Source organism: Calypte anna, chromosome 22 (assembly GCF_003957555.1).
Source record: "Calypte anna isolate BGI_N300 chromosome 22, bCalAnn1_v1.p, whole genome shotgun sequence".
NCBI lineage: Eukaryota > Metazoa > Chordata > Aves > Apodiformes > Trochilidae > Calypte > Calypte anna.
The window spans coordinates 346187-370832 of NC_044267.1; the positions used below are offsets into that span (position 1 = coordinate 346187).

General features: G+C 43.7%; 2 protein-coding genes across 3 annotated transcripts; one reads left to right on the forward strand and one right to left on the reverse strand.

The window, feature by feature from the left end:
* The first annotated feature begins 1322 nt into the window (after nucleotides 1–1322).
* PLAT (plasminogen activator, tissue type) lies at nucleotides 1323–19316 on the forward strand. Of its 2 annotated transcripts, XM_030463989.1 has the most exons (14): nucleotides 1323–1696; nucleotides 6362–6462; nucleotides 7406–7445; nucleotides 7857–7988; nucleotides 8416–8529; nucleotides 8882–9056; nucleotides 9574–9665; nucleotides 9920–10094; nucleotides 10538–10623; nucleotides 11031–11226; nucleotides 11714–11850; nucleotides 11940–12080; nucleotides 13822–13970; nucleotides 14667–19316. In XM_030463989.1, the coding sequence occupies exons 2-14, from the start codon at nucleotides 6400–6402 to the stop codon at nucleotides 14823–14825; spliced, it is 1659 nt and encodes a 552-aa protein (XP_030319849.1). In that variant the 5' UTR covers nucleotides 1323–1696; nucleotides 6362–6399; the 3' UTR covers nucleotides 14826–19316. The 2 variants fall into 2 exon arrangements, with proteins under 2 accessions (XP_030319849.1, XP_030319850.1); XM_030463990.1 differs by lacking the exon at nucleotides 7406–7445 and having other exon boundaries at nucleotides 14667–16491.
* On the reverse strand, nucleotides 16489–24062 carry AP3M2 (adaptor related protein complex 3 subunit mu 2). The gene is made up of 8 exons (XM_008501419.2): nucleotides 23702–24062; nucleotides 21814–21985; nucleotides 21169–21306; nucleotides 20581–20666; nucleotides 19980–20113; nucleotides 19090–19297; nucleotides 18550–18694; nucleotides 16489–18135 (listed from the first exon to the last, which is right to left on the reverse strand). The coding sequence occupies exons 1-8, from the start codon at nucleotides 23972–23974 to the stop codon at nucleotides 18035–18037; spliced, it is 1257 nt and encodes a 418-aa protein (XP_008499641.2). The 5' UTR covers nucleotides 23975–24062; the 3' UTR covers nucleotides 16489–18034.
* Nucleotides 24063–24646: the final 584 nt, after the last annotated feature.

Consider the following 24646-nt stretch of genomic DNA (forward strand, 5'->3'; position numbering starts at 1 on the left):
TCGGATTTGGATACTGCTTCCTGCTGAGCTGGCTAACGTTAAGCGCTTTAATGCCACTGCAACGATGGACAACAGCACGGGCACCCTGCACAGGACACCGGGCACAGAGCTGGCCCGTTCGGTGGCCGTGGGGCTGCTGTGGGATGTCACGAAGACACAATAACGTCAAACTGTCCTGACAAAACTCTACCCTGAGACAGGATGAGTTTAGAGGTATGCCAGCATATGGTGCTTGAGAGAGGAGACACTGCTGACTTACCTGAAGTATTTTAAGCACTACAAATAGCACCCACACCACACTCCAGGCAGCTATGGTTATCCCTATGCTGTGAAAAGTCAGGAAATAGGAACTTCTGAAATCTTTCCCCTTTGTTTTAATCTTTAATCTACAAGTCCAGTAGCAAATAGCTTATCATCTTTTAAAAAATACATCTATATTTAAAAAAATTCACTCAGAAGTGTCCGACCATCTTTTTCTGAACAACTGGGAGACCTGTATGGAAACAGTCAAACACAGCTGCCATTAAATCAGATTTATGGCATTAATGTTATCACCAGCTTTGTGACTCAGAAAAATACATGTGATAATCCTGACGTAGTTTTTCTTACAACGAAGAGCTAAACATCCACAGTAACCAATGCTGCATCTTTGCCAATATGCCAATAACACTTGCCATGATTCCCAACTGAGGACTCTGCAGCTACTCCCAGAAGGTGGAGGTCCCTCACACACCATTTCTTGTGTTTGTGCTTACAAGCCATGAACCTGATTTCTAGTGAATCGGTTCCTAAAAGACAGGACACATCCATTCCTGTAACACTTGCATCACTTTATAAATTGCATCATTTATAAGCTACCCCTGAGGTCTCCTCTAAAACTGCTCATCTAGATTTGTCTGCCACATTTTGATAGCTTAATATCTCACAACCACACCCTGGTGAGTAGATCTTGATTTTCTTGGATGGAAAATATCAGCGAACATTTACGTCTCTGGTCCTCAACATGTTATTCTTTGTTTCTATCTGTGGATCCTTTCAGGTTTTGCTTGTTGTTCCCACTTAACCTGAGAGCTCCTCTGGCCACATCTACATGTTCATAACATGCTTTGCTCCACATACAAGTCACAGTCTCTCTGCCAGAGATTCTCAGTAGATGCCATTCAGAGCACAGAACACTCTGCTCTTGCTTGAAACAGGAGTTTCTCAGGACTAGGACTACATCTACACATCGCAGCCCTCTGGCCATGTCAGAAATAATAAATATGTCAGGAAAATGTCAGAAATAATACCTCTGTCCATTCACTCACATTCCTGGAAGCATGATGTGACAGCTCATCACGAGGCAGTGACTATTTTCACTGTCGCTGAAGCTTAAGGTGTTCAGTGGGGAAAAGTCCTTGTGAAGACTGAACCTGCTGTCTGACTGGAGGAAGGAAAGACAAAACATTCTGTAAAGCTCCAGCATTCCCCACTCGCTTCTCAAGCGTTCCCCTGACCCGCAGCAGCCCCGGCTCTCCCCGCTCCTGGCCGGGGGAACGCACGCCCCGTGCCCTCCGGAGTCCCCACCCCTCGGGTGCAGTTTTAAGCAGGACAGGAGCTGGTCAGGGAGAGAGCAGCGGCAGAGCCGCAGAGAGCACAACACCAGAGTGGTCTGGAAAAGAGATCATCACCAAATAACAGAAGAGAAAAGGAAAAGGTAGGGACTGCTCTGCACCTGTTTCAAAAAGTGCATTTCCTGTTTTCATCATCAATGGCATTGTCATTAAATACTATTAATTATTGTTGTTATTTAATAAATCCCACTGAATCACCATGGTAGTTAACTTAACTGAGCTATTGCCTTTCAGCTTTGGAAGAGATTCATAACGCTGGGTAAAGCTGCTGCCTTTCAGCTGTTTCAAGAAAGCTTCAGCTTTTCCAAAGAGGGCTGAGAGCCTCGGGCTCTGAGCAGCTGGCGGGGAGGAGTCTCCTGCACAAAGAGCATTAATTAGCAAAAGAACTTAAAGAGGAAGGTTACAGACGAGTATCTTAATGGTGAGAAGAGACTCAAGAGAGTCTGTGACAGGGTTACTTGCCGTTTTCCCGGGGGTAGATGGGACTCCCAGCCTGGATAATGGAGGGACAAAGGGGAGGAGGGCGGGTCTGCAGTTCTCCCTAAACACGCTTCTTCTCAAATGCGGGCAAAACCGCAGGAAATAATGAGAATGATTGCCAAAACAAAGACAGAGCTTGAAATGTCCATTTCCTCTCTTTGCCTTCGAAGACTACAGAATCTTCCTTCTCTGTTTTGCTTTATTTTTTTCCCCAAAAGCAGATGTCTGTCCCCAGTTACATTTTAAACATAAACAGTCTGATACTCAGCTGTTCGGTTTAGAAAAGGGATACAGAAGCACTTTCTCCAGAAAGCAGGAAAAGGCAGCAGTCTCAGTCTTTTGTTTAAACTTGATCAAGGTAACTTCATCAGCAAGAAAGCTGTTAGTGCTAACTGATTCAGAATTACAGTATTCTGGACTGGACATACTAGGTCATTGGGAGGTATATGAGGGAGAGGGGGAACTACTTTTTATTTAAATTAATGACTTTTTTTTTTTTTTTTCAACCTTGGTAAGATAAATCCCCCTTTTTAATGTCATATTGCATATCAGTAAGATAATAGTCACACCCTTACTGCTTTGAAGGGCTGATATTAATAATAAATTACTGTGGGATTTAAAGTGCTCCTGCTGATGATGCTTCAGCAAGGAGGGATACATTTAGGGTAGATCTTTATGTCCTTTGTACCTGGAAATGCAGAATCAGAATGTCACAACAGCACATCTGGGCCTCCAGCTTATTGGTAGAGTGTTTTTAACTAGATGGGAGCAGAAGGCAGAAATCATTTGGAAGAACCCTCCTGGAAAGCACATTGGTTGCAGGCTTCTCCTCAGAATCTTGTAAACATGGTACTTTTCAAATAGCTGTGTGGTTTCAGTTTGATAGGGTTTACAGGGCTTATCATTTGGAACATTCCGATTGACTGGCCTAAATTGCAGCTTTCCTGAAATTGAAAATAAACAGCTGGAACATCTGTTACCAGTTTTCCACCCATAGTAGGACAGCGGCCACCAATGGATGGACACAAATCCCCCCATGGAGGGGGGAAAGGAGGCAGGAAGAGCTGCAGCATTTTAAGGTAAGGCAGCCTGAAGAGGGGCAACAGAAATAAGGGGAAGAAAAGACAATGCAATACTGGCAGGACAAGCATGTGCTGTGCAAGACTGGATCTGCTTGCATGGCTGACTGTATGGGATGAACTGGGTTCAACCATGCAGTGCCTCTTGTACAGGGACTCCTCCTTTCAGGTTGGTCTCCAAAGCAGTTATGCATATTTTTTTTTCTTTCTCAATTTGAAAGATATTTCCCCATCTCCCCTGAAAACTACCTATAGTTTTCTGCTGGTTTCTGGCAGCTAGAGCTTCATTTGAGATATTAATTTGTCCAACTTTGTGACACAATCATTCTACATAAGAAAAAAAATAAAAATTTACCACTCTTGCCCTTTGGGGGCATCTGAGCAGATACTTGAGAAATGAGGTCTCAGCAATTCTTTATGGTGCTTCCTAGGGAGAAATTCTAACAAAGCAGTTCAGCTCAGCTAAGTAGTTTTACTGAATGAATCTTTCCTTTACAAGGTCAGCTCATAGAATGTAGTTTCTTAAAGCTGTCAGTAGGAACTTCAAGCCTTGACAAATATGAACGATAACAAAAAAACCCAAAACCCCAAAACACCCAAACAACAACACCCAAACACAAATAATCTAACTTCTTTAGTCTTGAATCCTAATATATGACTCATTCATCTGTCATACTTGAATTTCACTAGCTATTCCCCAGCTGTTTTCTCTGGATTTATATAAACAGAGCCTGAGCTCCTAATTTCTGGAAGTAGTAGTTTTCTCAAATAATTGAGTTAGCTTTCTCCTTGCTCAGGGATCATATAATATAGATTATAAAAAGCTAATTGTGTGAGAGACAACACCTGAGAATTATTTCAAAGATTTGGAACTGCAGAACAATCCTAAAGATTGGAAATGAAATCATATCTTCTTGCCTGCTACTCTACCTCAATCCTAGCTCTTGGTTTGTATAGGAGGCCTTACATTTTTAAGGGAAGACAGAAAATGGTCCTCTGGTGCTGTACTTGTTCCAAGCAGGGGGTCCCATCTACGTGAGACACTGATGTGATTCATCATCTCAGCCAAGACTGACTGCTATAGCAGCTTTCATTAGCATAGAGGATCAAGCTAAATCCATTCACACTGATTACTTATGTCTCCAGTTGCAAAAAAGAGCTTTTATTACTGTACGTGGGTGTAGCTGTTATGTTCAGAGAGAGAATCATGGGTTCAAGTCAGGATATATGTGATAAAGTTATTTGTCTAATTGTAAGGGTTCAGATGAACATAATAATGACAACTCCAGTCCTTAAAAGCTATTACCCACTTGTGAAAATCAATAGTACCTTCCCAGTTAGCATTGGACCTTGCTATTTAATGCCATGTTCCCCAAAATTCACATAGGCACTAAGTTTCTAAACTTCTGACACTATAAACATTTCTATTCATCTTATTTGCCATGAAAAACAGCCTCCCCCCCCCCAGCAGTGTCCTGTTGGGGTACCAATAAATCCTTATTTTAAGTTCTCAAGTTCAGCAGTGTTTCTAAATAGAAAACTTTGCTGGGTACCAAACTCATGCTGCTAAAATTTACTCAAGTTTTTCTACATAGAAACATTTGCCTGGTCTTTTAGAGTTACTACAAGGTCACCAAGAGAAACAAACGGGGAAAATACATCTTGGGGATTTTTTCCTGCAGGGATGGGAGCCCACACAAAAGCACACTGCTTTTATAGGCAACAGATCATCTCAGAGAGCCCTTCACTGCCTTTGTCTGCCACATCCAGTGTCTTTTTCTGCTATGAGGGTGACATTAGAAATGGCATTTAAATACAGTAAGGGAAAAACAAAAGAAAACAAAACATGTTGCTTAATTTCAGAAGTAGAATTCTGTACATGTGAAAGAATATACCATGTCATGAGTGAGCCCTGTGCTCACTCTCTGAAGCACTCTCCCTGTGCTTTTCTCTCTGAAAAAATTCTCTGCACAGCTTCCCTAAACTCCTCAGTGCTTACACAAGGCTCTTGGCTTAGGTGAAAGAAATTGTTTTTCCTCTTTTGTCAGGAGACAAACTGGGGGAGGGGAAGCCAGGGCACAAGATGGTGCATATCTCATTGCAGTCAATAGCTAAGAAATCTAAATTCATGCTTTTGCCAAGAAATCTGCCTGCTCAAGGCCAGACAGGAATAAATTTTGCTACAGTAGGAAGAAATACAGATGGATCACAGCACTCAAATGTCCTTCCCATAGCTATCTGTGGCCAGGTCAAAGCAGCAATTTCAGTAGGTAGGAAATTAACCTGTGATGAGTAAAGACAGAAGAAGATTTTCAAAGCAAGTTAGATGAATGGCAGCAGAAATCCAGACTGATCCTTAACCCCAGCCACACCATGCCAGTTGGCAGTCTCCCAGAGGAGATTGTTAGAGGTTCTCTCACACGACTACAGCTATGGGAGAAAGACCAGCAAATCAGTCTGGAGGAAGCAGAAACTCTTCACGTGGGATGGAAGAGGGCTATGGGCTTTTTCTGAAGCATGAAGAGATTAGAGGGAATAAAATGAAGCTGAGACTGCATAGCAGTGACACGTGAAAAGAAATGCTGCAACAAATCAATGAGAACACAAGACCAAAAGCCTGGCAGCCAGCTCTCCTATAATCTCCCTTCCTAGCAAAAGCACATGACAATATTAGAAACTAAAAGCTCAGCCTGGGAGGAGCTATAGAAATATTGAAAATAAAAGACATAGCAGTGCTGTCCCCACCTATCATCAACTAAAGTCTCCTTGCCAACACATCCTCTACACATGAGAGAAACCTGAAGCAGCAGCCTGTGCAGAAAACACAAATCTTAATCCACTGTTATCACAGACTGACTCTTCAGCAGACTTTTGTTCCTCTGCATGAGATCTCTTTGATAGGCCTCAATGACCTGAATCTCATTTAGCATTTTCCAAGCAGCATTACACTCTTCACATCTCATTAATAATGCACATGGTACCACTGACTCCCAGCAACCTTGGGAAAAAGCTCTTGGAATTTACTTATGTCAGTGTTATATCTCAGGAAATACTCTCTGAGTTTCCCTCTGACCTGAAGGGTGTGCTTTAGGATGTTTGGTTTCTGGGTTTATCAGGTAAAAGCACCTCTGGGTTGAGTCTGGCAGACTGTCTTTGTTCAACATCTTATTTTTTCTTTTGTCATTATAGATAACTTGAGATTTGGAGGTGACGGAAAAGCAGTGGGAATGGAAGGCAAATTTGCATGTTTCCTCCTGGTGCTGGGAGGAATCGTGACTGCTCAGTGCCAGGTGAGAAGCTAATGCATCAAATCACTCTCTTGCCACCACCCTGCATTTTCAGCAGCACTTCCTTACCACCAACTCCAGCTACATGCATCAGATGGTAGGACAATCAGGTTATATTACTAGAATCTGAGGAAGAAAAACTATACAAAGTAGTCTACCTCTAAGCTGGGATTTCCAGTAATGTGTTATCCTGGCTGATTTTATTTCAGTAAGGAAGTCTTCTCCAATTCTTCTTAGTGTAGCTGTTCACTGTCACCTCTCACTATTGAAAGTTCCACTGCGATCACCCTTTCATTTTCTGTTATCATCACCTTCATCTCACTTAAACTGGAGGTTGATGGTTCCCATGTTCCCTCACTTTAAGCCTCAGTTTGCCCAGTTTTAAGTAAATCCTACACAATTCTAATATGTTTAGCCTTTCTCAAAGAACTGCCACCTCAGCCTTCCTCTTCCTTTTTATGTGGTTCTTTCTCTTGTGGCCTAGTCCAAGAAGCTTTCTGAATTGGTTTCTTCCTTCATACTTTAACCAAAACCTGAAAGAGACAAATCTATCAGAGATAATCAAGCTACAAAGGCTTACAGGAAAACTACACATCAGTGTCTTTAACTTCCTTCAAATAGCAGAAAACTTGCAAGCTTTAATTAGTGTTTCCTGTTCCCCAAAAGCACATGAGCACTTCACACACGATATGAATACAGCACATCCCAAATCCACATCTCTCAGGTAACAAATAATCCCCTGGTAATCTATGGTGAATAAATGATTTACAATTCTCAGTTCCCTTGCTGAGGTACTAGAGGCACTTTCACTGTACTGTCTGACAAGGAGGGCAGACAGATGCCCAGAGCTCCCCTGGTTTACAAGACCTCATGACCTTTGGAGTCGCTTGTTCTCAGTTTTCTGAAGACATCAGTTTCTCACAGAATTAACCTTCTTTGCTTGCAGGGCTTACACCTGCGTTTCAAACGGGGAGCCAGATCTAGAGGTAAGCCAGGCAAACTGCAACCAAATTACCCAAGGCTTTATGAACACAGGAGGGGAAAGCAGGTGACACTGAGGGAACGGAGCCTGAAACCTGTTTGTCGTGGTTATTCAATTGAGAGATTCAGAAGGCAAAATACCAGACCATTAATACCATCCATAACTGAGAAAATGGTTTTCCCCTCCCTCTGCTCTCCTTCAAAGAAAAAGAGGCCAGATACATCCAGCAACAATACATCCAGTGAGAGAGGTGGGGTAGTTGTGTTCTGAGAAGGGAAAAGGGCAGCCCATTAGACAGATGCTCCCATCACGGATGCTTCTTCTTTCTTCCTGGAAGAAGAAAGAAAGGAGTTCTGCTCAGCCAGGTCTTTCCCACCTGAATCTCTAAAAGAGGATTTCCTTTCTCCAATTACAGCCATTTGCACAGACAATTCATCTGGAGAAATTTACCAGCACAGGGGGACCTGGCTGAGGCTCTCAGGGAGCAGAATAGAATACTGTAGGTGCGACAGTGGTCGGAGCCGCTGCCACGCTGTGCCTATCAGAGGTGAGTATGAAGAGGAAAAAGAGAAAGAAAATGATGGGGAATGAGAGACTTTCCATCTAATAATCCTCAAGAACTCCACTGCAAAGGAAGGAGTTATGACACAGAAAATTTGTCTTGAATTAAGTTGGATAGAAATGAAGATACTAAAATACACCAACTCACTCAGGACTAAGTGGAAGTGGACAAGGTTCTGAAGAAGGTTACTAATGGTGTAATGTGGACAGAATGGAGCAAAAGAGGGTGTAAGAACTACACTCAAAGACTGTAAGCACATAACAATAACAGGTAGACAGGGAAAAAACAGAATGGACTAAGGAAGACTGTCCTTAGTCTAAGGAGACTTAGGAGAGAAAAGATGGGTATACACTGCCAGCTTCTTACTTCTGCAACATCTAACAGTATTTTCTGGTTTTTGCTTCTTCCACAGCCTGCACGAGAAATAAATGCTACAACGGGGGCCAGTGTTCACAGGCATATTATTCCCCACAGCTCTTCATCTGCCAGTGCCACCCACGGTTCTCTGGGAAGCAATGTGAAATAGGCATGTATACCACATCTACTGCTCTGAACAATGTCACTGGGTTCACTCTGCAGTGCACTGTGAGGTACCCAGAAGATGCTGAGGCATACTTCACTTGGTTAGGCTGCCTCTTTTTATTCTAAAGCTAACTCAAAACTTTTAAGAAGGACACATGGGCTGTTCTCAGTGTTTCTTAATAAATAACTCTAAATTTTGGAGCTGAAGACCTCCATGTATACTTGCAGTCTGCCTGGCAAGGTATTTTCACTGACTTACTAGACTAGCCTGGGAGCAAGTTTAAAGAGAACATAGACTATGGAAGCAGAGTTTAGGATGGTGTCCTTACAGTAACAGTTTGTTCCCTTTTTTTCAGATACTGAAGTCAAGTGCTACAAAGGTTCTGGAGTAACATACAGGGGTATGTGGAGCATGACAGAGAGTGGAACTGAGTGTTTAAATTGGAATAGCAATGGCTTGATGGACCGGATGTACAGTGGCCGAAGAGAAGATGCTGCTGAGCTGGGACTGGGCAATCACAACTACTGCAGGTGAGGGGCTGATGGTGCAGGGGGCAGAGCCATGAAAATCAGCCCATTCTAAGAGCCTTTAACAAAGGTACAGCTCTTTGCAACAGAGAACACTGCACAGGTGCAAATATCAGCTGTCCATGTCAACTTCTGTACACTGAAACTCAGCACTACCTATACTGGATGCTTGTGACAGACTAAAACATGCATACATCTCTAAACACATATGCTTTCCCTTGGCCTAAAACTCCCTCTGTAAGCCAGTTTCCTGCATCTCCAGATCCTTCTTAAGACTCTAAAAATATAGGGCTTTCTTGCACATGAGCAGAGCTGCACAGGCTGTCCACTGCTGCCAGCAACTGGCTGCCTCTTCCTCACCTCCATGTACTCCACAAGTTTAAAATTAAAGTAGGAATCCAAACAACTTCTGATGGTTCAGTCCATGTCTTCACTGCAGAACAGGCTAAAGTTACCAAACTAGATGGCAGACGTGGCATTAATGACTTTGTAATGATGCACAATATCATAACTCTTTCAGAAACCCAGATGAGGATTCCAGACCTTGGTGCTATATCTATAAAGGGGGAAAGTACACCTGGGAACACTGCAGTGTGCCCTCCTGTTCAAAAGGTACGTGCAGGGAACAGGGAATGGACTTCAGAGCTTCCATGATTCACTCCATATGTAAGGACTGCTTGTGGACTTGAGCTATTTTTGTAGCCTGAAGAGAATCTCATATTAAATCATGTTTAAATTTTTAATATTTATGACTTGGAGAGACTGAGATAAGCATAGCTAATGTATAGATGCCATGACAGAAATCATACCTAGAAACAGCTGATGGGTTCACATCCATTGGCTAACATGCATCTTTCTTATTAAAGTTGGGAACATCAACTGCAAATCTGGAAGAGGCACAGATTACCGAGGCAGCCACAGTGTTACCAGTTCTGGAGCTACCTGCTTGAGGTGGAATTCTCAAATCCTTGTCAACAAGTTTTATACTGCTTGGAGAAGAGATGCTTACCAGCTGGGCCTTGGCAGTCACAATTTCTGCAGGTATGTAGTCAATTACAGAATTTTAAAAATCACACCAGACATCCTTGTGGTGCACTCCTGTCATTCATGAGGGCTATGAAAGCACAGGAAATACATCACTGCTGGTAATGAAGCTCACTGAGAATAGCAATTTTATTCCACCTGACCTATCTATGCTTCTCTGACATAAGACACCAGAAATGAAAATTCAGTGTGCCCCTAAGAATCATAGAATCATAGAATTGGCTGGGTTGGAAGGGACCTCAGAGATCATCGAGTCCAACCCTTGATCCACCGTTGTGGTTGCTAGACCATGGCACTGAGTGCCACATCCAGTCTGTATCTCTGTATCTCTAGAAAAACCAAAAAAAGTATATTCAGATCACAGTCAGCCACATTTATGTGTCTCCAAACTCCCTATAGATCTGATAATACAAACAACTCCTCTCCTTCCTGTACTGCAGGAACCCAGACAATGACAGCAAGCCCTGGTGCCATGTACTGAAAGAAAATCGGCTGACATGGGAGTACTGCAATGTGCCCACTTGCTGTAAGGATCCTAGCACTCCTGATCCTTCTCTTTCTTTAAGGCATTACTGTTTTGCATGCCATTTCTATTAAACTCAAGCCTCTTATGTAAAATAAGATCTGGAAAAGAAAGGAAACAAAAATAGATAAAGCTTTTTGGTTTAGAAAGAGGTTCTGTGGCTCCACTCTCACAGAAGTGCCTGTTTCTCTGCCAGATGAGAAGACTGCAGAAATGGAGGACAGAAAAGGCAGGGTTGCCTTACTGCATTTTTCAAATCAGAATGAAAGTTTCCTGGGAAACAGGAATGAGTCAGATACCAAACAGCTCATGCCAAAGCTGCCTCAGCATTCACTGGCAGCTAACAGGCTCTTGCCCCAGGCTCAGAGCAGGAGCACCTGAACAGATATTTCTGGGTTTGTCATCCACAGCTACCTGTGGCTTACGGCACCGCAGTGCCCGTCAGTACAGGGTTAAAGGTGGCTCCTATGCAGACATTTCAGCTCACCCCTGGCAAGCTGCCATCTTCGTGAAGTACAGGAGAACACCTGGAGAGCACTTCCTCTGTGGAGGGATTCTGATCAGTTCTTGCTGGGTTTTGTCAGCTGCTCACTGTTTTGAGGAACGGTAAGTTGAGGATTTGGTACTGGCTAGGGTGGGGGGAAAAATCTGGCAAATGTAAGCACCCAGTACAGCCCTACTGGGAGAGTAAAGGACTTGAAAAAAAGCTCTTTATCTCAGTAAGTAATTGTAAGCAAAAAAGCACAGAGTTAATTGTGCTGAGCATTACAGACAGGCATTTATTGGGCAAACTGGCAGCATGGCATTAAAGTACCACAGGGGAATATCAAGTAGCTGAGGAACAAAGTTGTCAATACAGATACAGAGCCATCTGAAACTGGAGAACAGCAAGGGGCTGGCAGAGGAGCTTTGACATAATGGCTGTAAGCAGTTAGTGAAAAAAGAAAGGTAAATGGGATCCTTGAGGTCAAACTGCCTGGGTAATGAAGTAGCAATGGTGGTAAAATAAGAAAAGCAGAAGCTCCAACAACACATCTTCAAGGGCAGGGTCTGTTCCAGTGAAGATGCTAAGAATGTAAGACTTGTTCTTCAGCTTTAGTACAGATCAGCTGAAGATTGTGCTGGGCAGGACTTCCCGGGCAACTGCTGAGGAAAATGAACAGAAGTTTCAAGTGAAGAAATACACAGTGCATCAGCAATTTGACTCAGAAAATTTCAACAACGATATTGGTAAGAACTTTTTCTGACTTTGTGACTGGAAAGGTCACAGTTGGCTCGAGTTTGTGATCATGGCACTGGGGATTTTTTTCTCTCTTCAGCTCTGTTGCAGTTGAACTCAGAAGCAGAAGATTGTGCTATTGAAACAGACACTGTCCGTGCTGCCTGCCTCCCAACACCAGAACTGCAGCTGCCTGACTGGACTGAATGTGAGATCTCTGGTTATGGCAAAAATGAAGAATGTAAGTAAAAGATGCATGTCTACACAAGAGCAGAAAATACAATGTCCAAAGTTTCAGTCCTGTGCCTCCAAAGAATTCAAGCCTTGTGCATTGCTCAGAGTGTGACCCCTGCACTATGATATAGAGCAGCACTACAAAACGTGTTAGTCAGGAGATACACAAAACAAGCTATGTTGTAAGCTGCTTTCTATTCAGTGGTGACCAGTGATAGGACAAGGGGTAATGGGTGTAAATTGGAGCACAGGAGGTTCAAGTTGAATATCCAGAAAAAATTTTTTCCTGTAAGGGTGACAGAGCCCTGGAACAGGCTGCCCAGGGGGGTCGTGGAGTCTCCTTCACTGGAGACATTCAAAACCCGCCTGGACACGTTCCTATGTGAAGTGCTCTAGGTGGCCCTGCTCTGGCAGGGGGGGTTGGACTAGATGATCTTTCGAGGTCCCTTCTAACCCCTAGGATTCTATGATTCTATGATTCTATGATTCTACTCACCTGAATTCTGTCAGCTGCATGGCCTGGTAGTCTTCCTTGAAGCTCTCCAGCAGTAGAAACACCAGAAAATAGCACAATGTATAAAGCAGGAAAGTCAGAAAATTTGTAATCAGGGCTGCCATACTCTTGTTGTACCAAATAAATTATATAGAGATTGTAATTCTGACAGAAATGCATTTCTATCAAGATTTAATACACTAATACACAATTACAGGTAGTTACACTATTCTAAATGATACATGGGCTGTGCAGTGATTAGCAAAAACAAAAATCTGAAGAAGTAGCAATCCTAGATATATATTAGAAGGCTGGCTAAATGGTTTTTCAAGTGTGCTGCAACAGGAATAAAGCCTGTCTGAAAGTATACACAGGCTGACCTATATTTAAAACAACAAAAAACCTCTGCTCTGTTTTAGTAGTACTTGAGTATCAAGTCTTTTTACTCTCTATCTTGTATATTCTTTGAGACAGAAACTGTGAAGCATCCATTATAGCAAGACCTAATAATCAACTGAACCCACAGGGGTTTTGCAGCAGACTTGGATATTTAATTGTGGCATAAAATGTTTTAAAACTGCTTTTAAAGATAATCCCAAGTATTGTTTTTGGGGTGCACAGGATAAATTTTTTGAGAGCAAAGGATGATGCAATGGTAATTCAAAACTAGACTGAAAAACAACAATCCTGCCAACTTTCAGCTTTGTGCATTTGCAATTGTGCAGAAGAACAAAACCAACACCCAAAAAAAAACAAACAAAAAAATTCCCTTCCATTCCAATGTAACACAAGTGTACTTTCTTATCCTGTTATTCAATATCATGTGCAAGAAGGCATCTGATTTTTGTAACCTCAAGTCTAATACTAAGTTTCAGGATTCTGTTTCTTTCATTCAGTCAGTGATTTTCATAGACTCTTTCTGTGACTTCGGTTTTACTGATATAAATGTGCAAAGATGACTTATCCATCCAAGAAACCCAGTAGTCCTTAATTTGGCACCTACAGAAACCTCTCTAGCACTTAAGCTCGCTAAAGAAACAATATTCTCTCTCAAAAACTGTTCCCACTGGCAAAGCAGAGCCCTGAAGAATTAAAAAAAAACCTTTGGCAAGGAAATGGTTTCGCCACCCTCTTCACCCCCAGCTACGTCTGTTTGCTCCCTAGAGAAACTTAACTACAATTCAAAACATAAAAAATTTAAAAAAATCTGTGTTCACACTTAAATAAATGTGGATATTATGACTTTTTCTTGCAGTTTCTCCATTCTATTCAGATTACCTGAAGGAAGGCCATGTCAGACTCTTTCCAGCCAGCCGGTGCACATCACAGCATCTGGACAACCGGACAGTTACAGACAACATGTTATGTGCAGGAGACACAAGACACCTTGATGATGCCTGCAAGGTAAACCCAGTTTACCTTGTTCCTCTTCTTTGACAGTCTGAGCAGACCAAAAATACTTTTTAAAGACTTCTGCATTTAGCTACATAGGACATAGGAATTCTAGTAGACTTTTGTTGAACAGAACTGATGGCTCCTCTTTCTTTTTTCTTCCCTTGCCCCTCCTAGCTGTGAAAGCAGACCACACTTAACCAAGGGAAGCAAAAACATACAGACTGAAAATCTCAAGCATAGGAAATATCACAAAACTGAGCAGGAAGCTCCACCTCAGCAGCATTTCCTAATATTTTCTCTTATGTGAGCATATAAAACACTCAGCAGGAGGTTCTGTAAGAGGAAGGGGTTGCTGCTCTACTGGAAAGTGGAGAAAAGAAATATAAAGGCTAAAAAATGATGGCAAATAAACAGCTAGAATAAGGAGGAACAGGAATGCATGCATTCAATACATATCCTTTCTGTTTAAATAGCTATTTAGTGATTTTGCTTCACAAAGCAGTTATAGACAGCAGCACTGTGAAACTTCATAGTCTGAGTAAGAGTGTGCCCCTTTTCATTCTTATCAGTGTCTCTTGATTTGTGAGCATACTGCACAGGGTATTTCTGTAGAGGGCAGCACAACACTAAAACCAGTGAAGAATAAAAAAAAAACCACAAACAAACAAAAAAGAGGATTGCTACTAACCTGCTGCTTCTCTGCAGGGGGACTCTGGAGGGCCTCTGGTCTGTATGAAGGATCAGCGAATGTATCTGATTGGAATCATCAGCTGGGGAATAGGCTGTGGCCGCAAAGACATTCCTGGTGTTTATACAAATGTGAATCGTTACCTTGACTGGATTCAGGACAACATGAAACCCTGAGAAAGAAAAATGAACTCTCCAGTGTTGTGTGCCCACAGCCCCGCAGCTTCCTGCCAGGTGCTGTAAGGATGCTGACAGGGCTTCCCCTTTGTCCAGATGCCTCTGACTTTCAGTACCAGAGGAAAACAAAGTGCAACGTGTGGGAAGAGCACACTGTTAAATTGCTCTCTTTTCCTTACTACAGGTTATCAGGAGCTAACCCTCCTTTCCCCCCACATCCCCAAGCTTTCTCCTTGCATCACATCACACGACATAACTACAAATTAAGTTCTGGCTCGGGAGAACAAAACAAGAAAGAACACCATGCATCCCATTAACAGCTATGTTTTCTAGGGTATGGTCGTGAACTGAAGGCAAAGGGGACAGATTTAATAACCTGAAGACTTCACCTCCTCTTTAATCAGCTCTGTATTTTGAACACGTTCCAGTCAGGCTTAAATTCTCTCCTAATACCACTTTACTTTGGTTATTTCAGCTGGTTTCAGCTTGACTTCAATAGAAAGAGCAAAGCTGTAGGTATGGGCTGCTTATCTGCTGCTTATTTCCATATTAATATATTACTTGTTTTTTTCAGTTTGGGACTGATTCATTAGCTGAGTCTGAGCAAATCCAGGATGACATGCTTATAAGGACATTCTGTTCTTCCACTTACTCTTTTTCTCCTGGTGACCACTTAAGTATTTTAAGTATGGAATAGGTAAAAATCTTAACAGCAGCCTTATCTGCTGCAGAATCAACACATTACATTTTATTATTATTATTATTATTATTATTATGCATTTCTATGCATTTTCTGAAATAAAAGATAAACTTTTAGCACAGCAGGGCAAAACAAAGGACAAGTGTAATGGTAGCAGTTACAGGCTCCTACTAGATTTACATCCATGAGTAAAGATCAACTAAAACATCACATGGCTGCATTTGTCCTTCACAGAAGTCAGGACAGGTATAATCAAGTCACCATCAATTAGAATCTCAGTCATCAAGCACTACTTACTTGTATTGTGACACTAAGTGGTGCCAAACATGTCCTAAGAGTTAAGCCTCTTTGAGAGATTCTCTCTTGTCCAGTTGTTTTATGAAGTAAGAGAAAGCAGCTGTGACTACTGTTTACTAAAGGAAATAATTATACTGAAGTTTTCAAGAGTTTAGCATCAAATGGGTATTGTCACATTGCATATGGCATATCTGAAGCCTTTCAAGATCTCCAGTAACATGAGTAACTTCTGCAGGGAAGGAAAAATCCTTTCAAAAACAAAGGTACAAAGCCAAAGGACTGTATCAGTACTTGAGGAAGAGGAAGGTGAAGAGGTATCTCATTGTCTTAATAATTAAAGCACAGTCCTTAGACTGCTACCCAAAACCCTACCTAGTACACAAAAATGGTTCCACTGCATTCCTGAAAACAGTTTCACTGAAGTCCCAAGAGGCATTCAGCACTCCTTTTGGGAAACACCAAGAAAAAGATACTAAGAAATTAATTGATTCTAACTTCTCAACAAAGTGACTGAGTCCTGAACTTACAGTCCCAATTGTGCATAAACATCTCCCTAAGGCACCTACTACACAGAATCCAGTTGGCATAATTTACCATCCTCCTCAAATACCAACTGTATTTCTTGCAAAACCCACACAAACCACTGAAAGGACACAGAATACATGTAAAAATTAATTTTATTGATGCCCTTGCTGAAGGTTACATTTGCACTGAACATGCTCAGCAGTAAGGCTGCCTGCTATCACATTCATCCACTGCACTGGAACTTGCAATGCCACGAGCAAGATGCCACTCAAACACTGCAGGTATCCACTGTATCAAAGCAGAATGTATGTTATCCTTCATTCAGGGTCAGCTTTTTCTGTTCACAAGATGTATGTGCAGGATTGCACAGCCACATGACAGATGCTGTAGTCACATGTACAGCAATTAGTGACAAGTTCTGCTACCACAGAGCAAACACACAGGCATCTAGTGGCCAAAGAACACATTACAGACAATATGGAACAATGCAGATGCCTCTCATTTCATATTTAGGCTGTACAGAGAGATGCAGCACAGACAGGAATGGGCAGATGCAGAAAGAGCTCCTGCAGAAGAGATGGTCCCAGTGAAAAATCCAACATAGGCTTGAATCCACCTGCACAGCAGTTGGTTGGTACAGGAACTGGAATGAGGTAGGATAGACAGAAACACTAGAAAGGTATCAAGATACAATTATCTCTAAGACCAGACATGAGTGAGCAGGAGAGCAGCAGTATCACCTTCATTTCCAATAGGCAGGCAGAGACAAAAGGAGTTTCCAACAAGTGCTGGTCTTCATTTAGCCACAGCTTCAGCTTCCACATGTTGTTTCCACAAAAATTCTCCTGCCTCTCTCTCCCCTGACTGTACAAAGAAACTAAAAGAACCCCTACCTTCAAACACTGATGAAAGATACAGGAGCAGCAGAATTATTCAGATGTCACCACCCAAGAGCTGCAAGATGACAAGTGCTACAGTCAGCCCTTCAAAGGATGCCATACCAAAGATCTGGGTGGGCCATACCAAGGATCTTCAGAGATTCAAGATATCTGATGACCAAGATGCCTTATGAAATATCTAGCAAAAGCATCCACTTCTCTTCCTCCCTCTGTGGCACCATCCCCCATCTTAGGCTTCTTAGCTGCCTGCCCATCCAAGGTAAGACAAGGTATCTTTTCACCCTTTGAGGCAGAATGGATAGATGATCCCTGTGCTACAAGGAACTATACAGCTCTCCACCCTAACACCCAGTGATGGTGCAAGGCACCTGCTGGATCACCACTCTGGAATTGAAGTTTGTGGAAATTCCAGTTTGTGTTATCTGCAAAGGGGCAGAAGCCAATGAAAACGTAAAGGAGTTAAAAAAGGCAATAAATCCCTAGAATTTCCTGTAGGGCAGCAAAACAAAGGTGATACAAGCTTCCATAGCTGACTCACCAATCCCAAGGGACCTGAACACCTTTCCCATCTGCCACGGTTCCAAATACTTCAGAATCTGCTAGGTATCAGATGGCTTCAGGTCAACCTTGCTTTTTGCTGCTCCCCAGTACTCTTAAGCACTGGCTCTTCTGCTCATGCTACTACAGGCAAGGGAGCTACCCTAAACAGATAGATGGGGTAAGAGGCTGCATCCAACAGCCAGGGACAGGAGAAACAGGGAAGTGCTCTTCCTCACTATCAGGATCCTCTAGGTTCGGACTTGGAACTTGCCAGCCTTAGTCATGTATTTTATCCCCTTGAAGGGCTTGTACTTCTCCCCATACATGTCCAAACGGTTCACCTTCAGTCCTAAAGTGAAAAAACACAGCATCAGACTGACTGCTGCCACAGAACAGCAAGGCCTTCAGGATAAATGAGCAGAAGAGCAAAGAAGAGATGCAGAAGGCATAGGGAAAGTTTTAACAAGCAATAAACACAACAGAGGAAAACTGCCAGTTGCTCAGAATAATTCTTTACAAACACATCCATACCCTAAAATTCTTAAGAGGTTTGTAAGCATGAAATGCATGGAAATGTAAACAGGCTGCTTCACAGAGCATCCAAGAGAATCCATGTAGCTGCAGAGGAAGCACGTATTTTACTTGAAGAACATGTTTGAGATAGAATGTACTTCAAAAGACCAGCAGAGCTACTTCAGCTACATGCAGAACGAGCTCTGACAGAACACAGAACATTCAGCTTCTTTAGCTGACAGTCACTTACCAGATATAGCTAGCTGCTGAATTTTAAACTGCAAGTTAATGGTGGGGTTTTCATCTGGTTTTGATGTCCCAGCTTGCAGGCTCATGGTCCCCTTCAGGCTTGGCAGCTTCTGAGGGTTTATTTTCCCCACATCCCACGACAGCAACTTCAAGAAAAGAAAAATGTGGCAGTGAAACACAAATACTACTAACACCCTCTAAAGAAGAATACTCTCCCAATGACAGATTGTAATGTTTCTTTATGTAAAAGTTCTTTGCCTTAGTATGTTGCCCTTCATACTGGACAGACACATTACAGTATTACAGAGCAGTGCACATGTAGAAACTAGAACTACAATCTGCCTGGACACTGAGCTTTTTGTTGTAGGGATTAAGACAATTTCAAGTAAGCAAGAACAGCCCAATCTCAGCCCTAGAATAGTTATGGCCTTCAGTAAAGCAATGTTCAAGGCAATGTTAATGTAAGCATGAACAGCTCAAATTCATGTGCTGAAAACGAAAGTTTTTTTTAAATGTATATAATTTCCTTTTTTCTTCTCACCTTTGTAACTGGATCGAAGATATGTGTTCCCTGAGAGGGTGTGAGGGTCATATTTAAGACGCCTTTTGGCATCTGGCTAGTGACCATCACCCCCTCTACAGTCTTCCCCATGGTCTGTTTTGGCCCCACTGTAATCTCGAAACGTCCTTGGGAGCTGCTGTCACGGAAGCTGATGTTGTGTTTAACATAGACAGGAATTGCCACAAGACTAGAATAAAGACATGAACAGAAAGTTGCTGTCAATCTTTCATCTTTGTTTTTCCTTCTGCAGTCTTTGCCTTCTACACTGAAAACACTGGAAACCAATCTCTTTAAAAGAGAAGGAAATTCTGTGCTCATTTGTTTGACCTAAGAGCAAAGTCAGAATCCTGTTTTCCAGTCTTAACAGGCTTCCTGTATCTTAGTTTTCTACCTCTCAACAGGACAGTTACATCCAGTGTAAGAGGAGACTTGAACAACCAAGCAGACAAACAGTTCCAGGCAGTGCAGCAGCTTGAACTTCATGTGTGTGTTTTGTTTGGATTTCCCACTCCTTTTCATCTACTTGAGAGAAGTCTGACAAAGGCTAACAAAACGCTTTTGCATCTGTAACCTCAATGACTACTTGAGATAAGCTGCTTCTAGAAGAGAGCCATGGACAAGAACTTGTAGTTCTAATACAAGAGACATCAGAAAACCAACAAGATTACTGAACTATCTTGTTCTAGTCTAGAAATCTTTTATAAACATAGGAAATCAACAGCATGATTACTTCACACTGCCTAATTCTTTCCTTTCTTCATTTGGGACAACATGCCACCTGATCTTTAAAAGCAATTCCTTTTTCTTTTTCCCCTCCTACCAAGGAGGATCCAAAGTTCATAATTCACAGCACTACATTCATCACCTACTTCTGAGCACTGACATGGTAGGAGAGCAAGCGAAAGTTTCCATCAGGTGGAATGAAGGAGAGGATTCTCTCTGACTCCCAGCGCTTAAAACGCACACAGGGATGAAAGCTGACATCATCCAGCAGCCGTGGGTTCTGAAATAAAGGCACAGGGCTAATGAAGGTGGCACTGCTTAAAGTAACCTCTGCTTCATGCATGCAGGACCTACCATTCAACATGAGGTGTCTACGTTAAGCTGTTTGATGCTGTTACCTCTGTGCAGTAGCAGTCCTCAATTACCTCTATCCTATTTTATAAAATCTAGTCATGCCAGATAACTACCCTGATGCATACTTATAAAAAAGACTGTTTGTTAGAATATCTGCCACTATATCTCAGATACTTAATCACAGCACACCAAGAGCACTTTTAACAAAAAATCTGAAAATAAAACCTCTAGGCTCAAAGTTGCTGAAGTTCACTATGAGTTTCCATCATCAGTTCTCTCTCTTTTTGTCTGGCATGCCCAGGTTATGATCTACTGGAATCCATCACTGTGAGACTGAAATCCCAGCAGCAGGGCTGGGAAACCCTTTTTGAAATACACATCCCTAAGCTTTACCATAAAGGAGAGTGTAAGGTCTGGCATCCCAGTCAGCTTGACACAAGCATCAATCACCCCTTGGATTTCAGCAGTAATCGTGGAACCTGCAGCAATAAAGAAAACACAGGAGGTAATATGAACCTGATTAAAAAATCCCAAAGTGGAAAAACTATCAATGGGAAGGAAGGAAATTTATTATCTTTATGCAATGCCATGGCTCATTATGTTTCAACTCAACATCTTTCTTGGTCCCAATGACTTGTAGACAAGATGCACACAAATAAGAAAAACTGGCACCAGCAGTGTCCATTCGAATGGCTCTCAACTCTAAAAAGACTGAGATGCACAAAAACTGAGGCAACAGCAGTGTGCACAATTCTCATTCACCTTCTATTTTCCCAATATAGAATTACTTGCAAGACTCCAGGAACACAGGCAAATTAAAACCTTGATAACTCTCTAAAATTTTTGACTGATAGCACTTACAAGTTGGTAATATTCAGAGTAATAACAGGAATAGAACTTCCCCCACTCAGATGAGGGAGAAATCTCTTCAGATACTATCAGGACAAGCTAGGATGTCTTAGCCAGAAGCAACTTCCATACCTGATTTGTCAATAATTGCATCTATCTCCTCAATCACATCAAAATATGCCTCATTGTTGGTATACTTGACACCAGTACGTCTCCAAGGCACCACTGAGAGCTGTCCAGTAGGGAGCTGGTCACCCACATTAGTGCTTCCTGGAAAAAACAAAGGCAATCACAACAACCAAAGTTATGACAAGACTCCAGAATAAATCCCTGGCCTCATGTGATGTAATTGTAATTAATCCCTGAGAACCTCTTTATCTCTGTGAAGGAGAGGAATTACTCTGCCAGTGCCACTGTTTGTATTCTGCTATTTGTGTCTCTCTCACACACAACTCTGTAAAATCCCACAGTGAGACTGGAGGAATTGTAACCAAAACCATAAAATCACCCCAACAAAAATCCACACCAAACCAACTCATTGCAGAGTCATGACTGCAAATGCAACCTGTTTGGGTAAAAAAAAAAAAAAAAAAAAAAGAAAAAAGTACAGATGATGATGGAACTGAGAGGAAGCCAGGACTTTCTCAGTGCTCCTGTGCTGGGGTTCAGGACAGGGTGGAGCAATGTAAGTTTTCTTCCCTCATGGTCCTAATTGATTTACAAAGGAATTATTGCCACATGACCTTCTCAGTTTATCTACTTTTTGTTTCCCTGTACCTGTGATGGTGTTGACAACTGTTCGCAGGATGGTAGGAGGTTTTATCAGTTCCTTAAGAATATTAGACTCTGTTGCCAATGGGAAGCCATTGTCCAGCATCTCCTCCAGTACCTCATAAACCACCACAACATTGTCCTTGATCATCACCTCAGAGCAGACACCAAAATAATCCTGTGAAAAGAAATAACAACTCAACAACCTCAGAAAGACAGACGTAGTGATCACTTGGTTCAGTGTCCTCCCACACAGAAATAAATCAAGGCTCTTCCTGGGGGGGAGATGAAAACAACACCAAAACTCCTTATATTAGTACAAACACCTCAAACAGACACAAACAATTCTGCTTCTGCCCTGCCAGCTGACAATCACCACATTATCATGTGCTCCTTTTCCCCTTCTACATAACAAGACTCCTTTTGATAGCCAAGAGATATTTAAATTTTGAAACTGGCTCAACCTCAACCACTCAGCAACAATATTAGTATGAAAAACTGGTTTCCCATGGCCACTCCTGACTTTCCTGCAGTGCTCCCTTTCATTACTGCAGTGTTCCACGTCCCTCTTCAGCTGCCCCACTCATTACCTACCAGGCTCCCAATGTTCTAACTGAGCAGTACCACTGTTTAAAAAATTCAGCCTCTTCTCATCAAAGCTTTTTATTTACTTCTGTTGTAACACTTGCATACATATGGGCAATAGCACAATTATTAATGTCAATTCTGCATAATTGTTTTACAGAATTTAGTTTGATGTGGAATACAGCAGAAGCACAACTTCAAGCTTCGAACTCTGCATATTCTGCCTAAGTCCAGGTTTTTTTTTTTTACAGGAAAACATTTCTGAAGTCTAACACACTGTGCTGACAGTCAAGACTGACAGTGCATTTTTGACCTGAACAGCCAACTCACTCCCTGAACTCTGCAAGGCAGCTACACTCACATTCTGACTGGTACCTGGGAGCAAAAGCTCACAACACTTGTTTGACCCAGCACCCACAGCTCCTGTATTCTGGCAGGACGCTGGTCACAAGACACTGAAAGTCCAGACTACACAGACCTGTTCTGGCAGGCAGCAGACAGACATCTTCGCTGTTTCCCTAAAGTGAAAGCACAGAGGAACGGGGCTGCTCTGAGGTAACCCCTGGGTCTCACTTCTTTAGGAAGCAAATAAATACTTCCAGTAAACACTTCCAATAAATATCACTGGATGCAGGCACATAGGAAGGTAGGTTGTCAGTACAGCCTGGAGAAGAGGAGGCTCAGGGGAGACCTCATCACTCTCTGCAACTCCCTGAAAGGAGGTTGGAGCCAGGGGGGGGTTGGGCTCTTTTCCCAGGCAACTCTCAGCAAGACAAGAGGGCAGGGTCTCAAGTTGTGCCAGGGGAGGTTTAGGTTGGAGATGAGAAAGAATTTCTTTCTGGAGAGGGTGATCAGGCATTGGAATGGGCTGCCCAGGGAAGGAGTGGATTCTCCGTGTCTGGAGATCTTTCCAAAGAGCCTGGATGTGGCACTGAGTGCCATGGGCTGGGAACCACGGGGGGAGTGGATCAAGGGTTGGACTTGATGAGCTCTGAGGTCCCTTCCAACCCAGCCACTTCTAGGATTCTATGATACTTAACTAAAGTACCTGGCTAGGAATCACACGACCTTTCAGTGAGAACAACGCCAGATTGGGCTGCAAACCAGAAACCCCAATCCTGACTGCTGAAAGGTCCTTCCTGCAAGCAGAGGCTGACGCTGAACCCACCGCCATCCTTACGCAGCACATTCCCGACCATCACTCCTCATCCCATCCAGACCCACTCCGAATCCTCTCAGGTGCAGGATGCACAAGGGACCGGGGCTCCTCCCCGCACACCGGCCGAGCTCTCAGCCGCCCCAGCCCTACCTGGAAGGTATCCACGACGCGGTGCAGGAACTCGATGACGAAGAGAGGCGGCACCTCGCTCTGGATGACGGCCACGAAGAAGATCTTGTGCCGGTAGACGCTGAGGAGGTAGTGGTGCGGCGTGGGGATCACGGGCGGCACGTTCTCCGCTTCTGAGGCCCTCTCCTGCGCCTCGAAGAAGTAGTCACAGACGGAGCGGCTGACCACGCTCTTCCAGTGCTTCTCCAGGAAGATGTCCCCCGAGGCGTTGATGAGGAACAGGCTGTGGATCATGACTGCGTCCGGCGGGGACACCGAGCAGCCCCTCCCGCAGCGCCGGCACCGCCTGACCCGGACCCGGTCCCGGTCCCGCCCCGGACTCAGCCCCGCCCCCAGCCCCGCCCCGCCCCCCGCCTGCCAAATGCTCCGCCCCCTGGCGCGCGGATTGGCAGCGGGAATTCCCACCCCCGGCTCTCCCCGGGAGACGTTCGGCAGCGAACGCGCTGATTGGTTGACCCGGTCACGGCCGTGCCCGATTGGCCGAGGAGCGGCGTGCAGGGGCTGACGCACAGGAAGGACACGCGGTGCTCAGCTCCCATTGGGGCAGCGGCGGGTTGCGGGGCGAGACCACCGGAAAGGGCGGGGCAAGCCCCGGAGCGCGCGCAGCGAGGCCCGATCCCTGCTGACCCACAGCACGCGGCCGCCCAGCAGGGGGCGCTCCCGCTCCGCGCGCGCTCCCGGTTGGTGAGGCGGCGCGTGCGTCCCCAGGACCCCCCAGAACCCCCCAGAGCCCCCATCCCGAGAGCATCCCCAGGACCCCCCATCCCGAGAGCATCCCCAGAACCCCCATCCCGAGGGCATCCCCAGGACCCCCCATCCCGAGGACATCCCCAGGACCCCCCATTCCGAGGACATCCCCAGGACCCCCCATCCCGAGAGCCTCCCCAGGACCCCCCCCATCCCGAG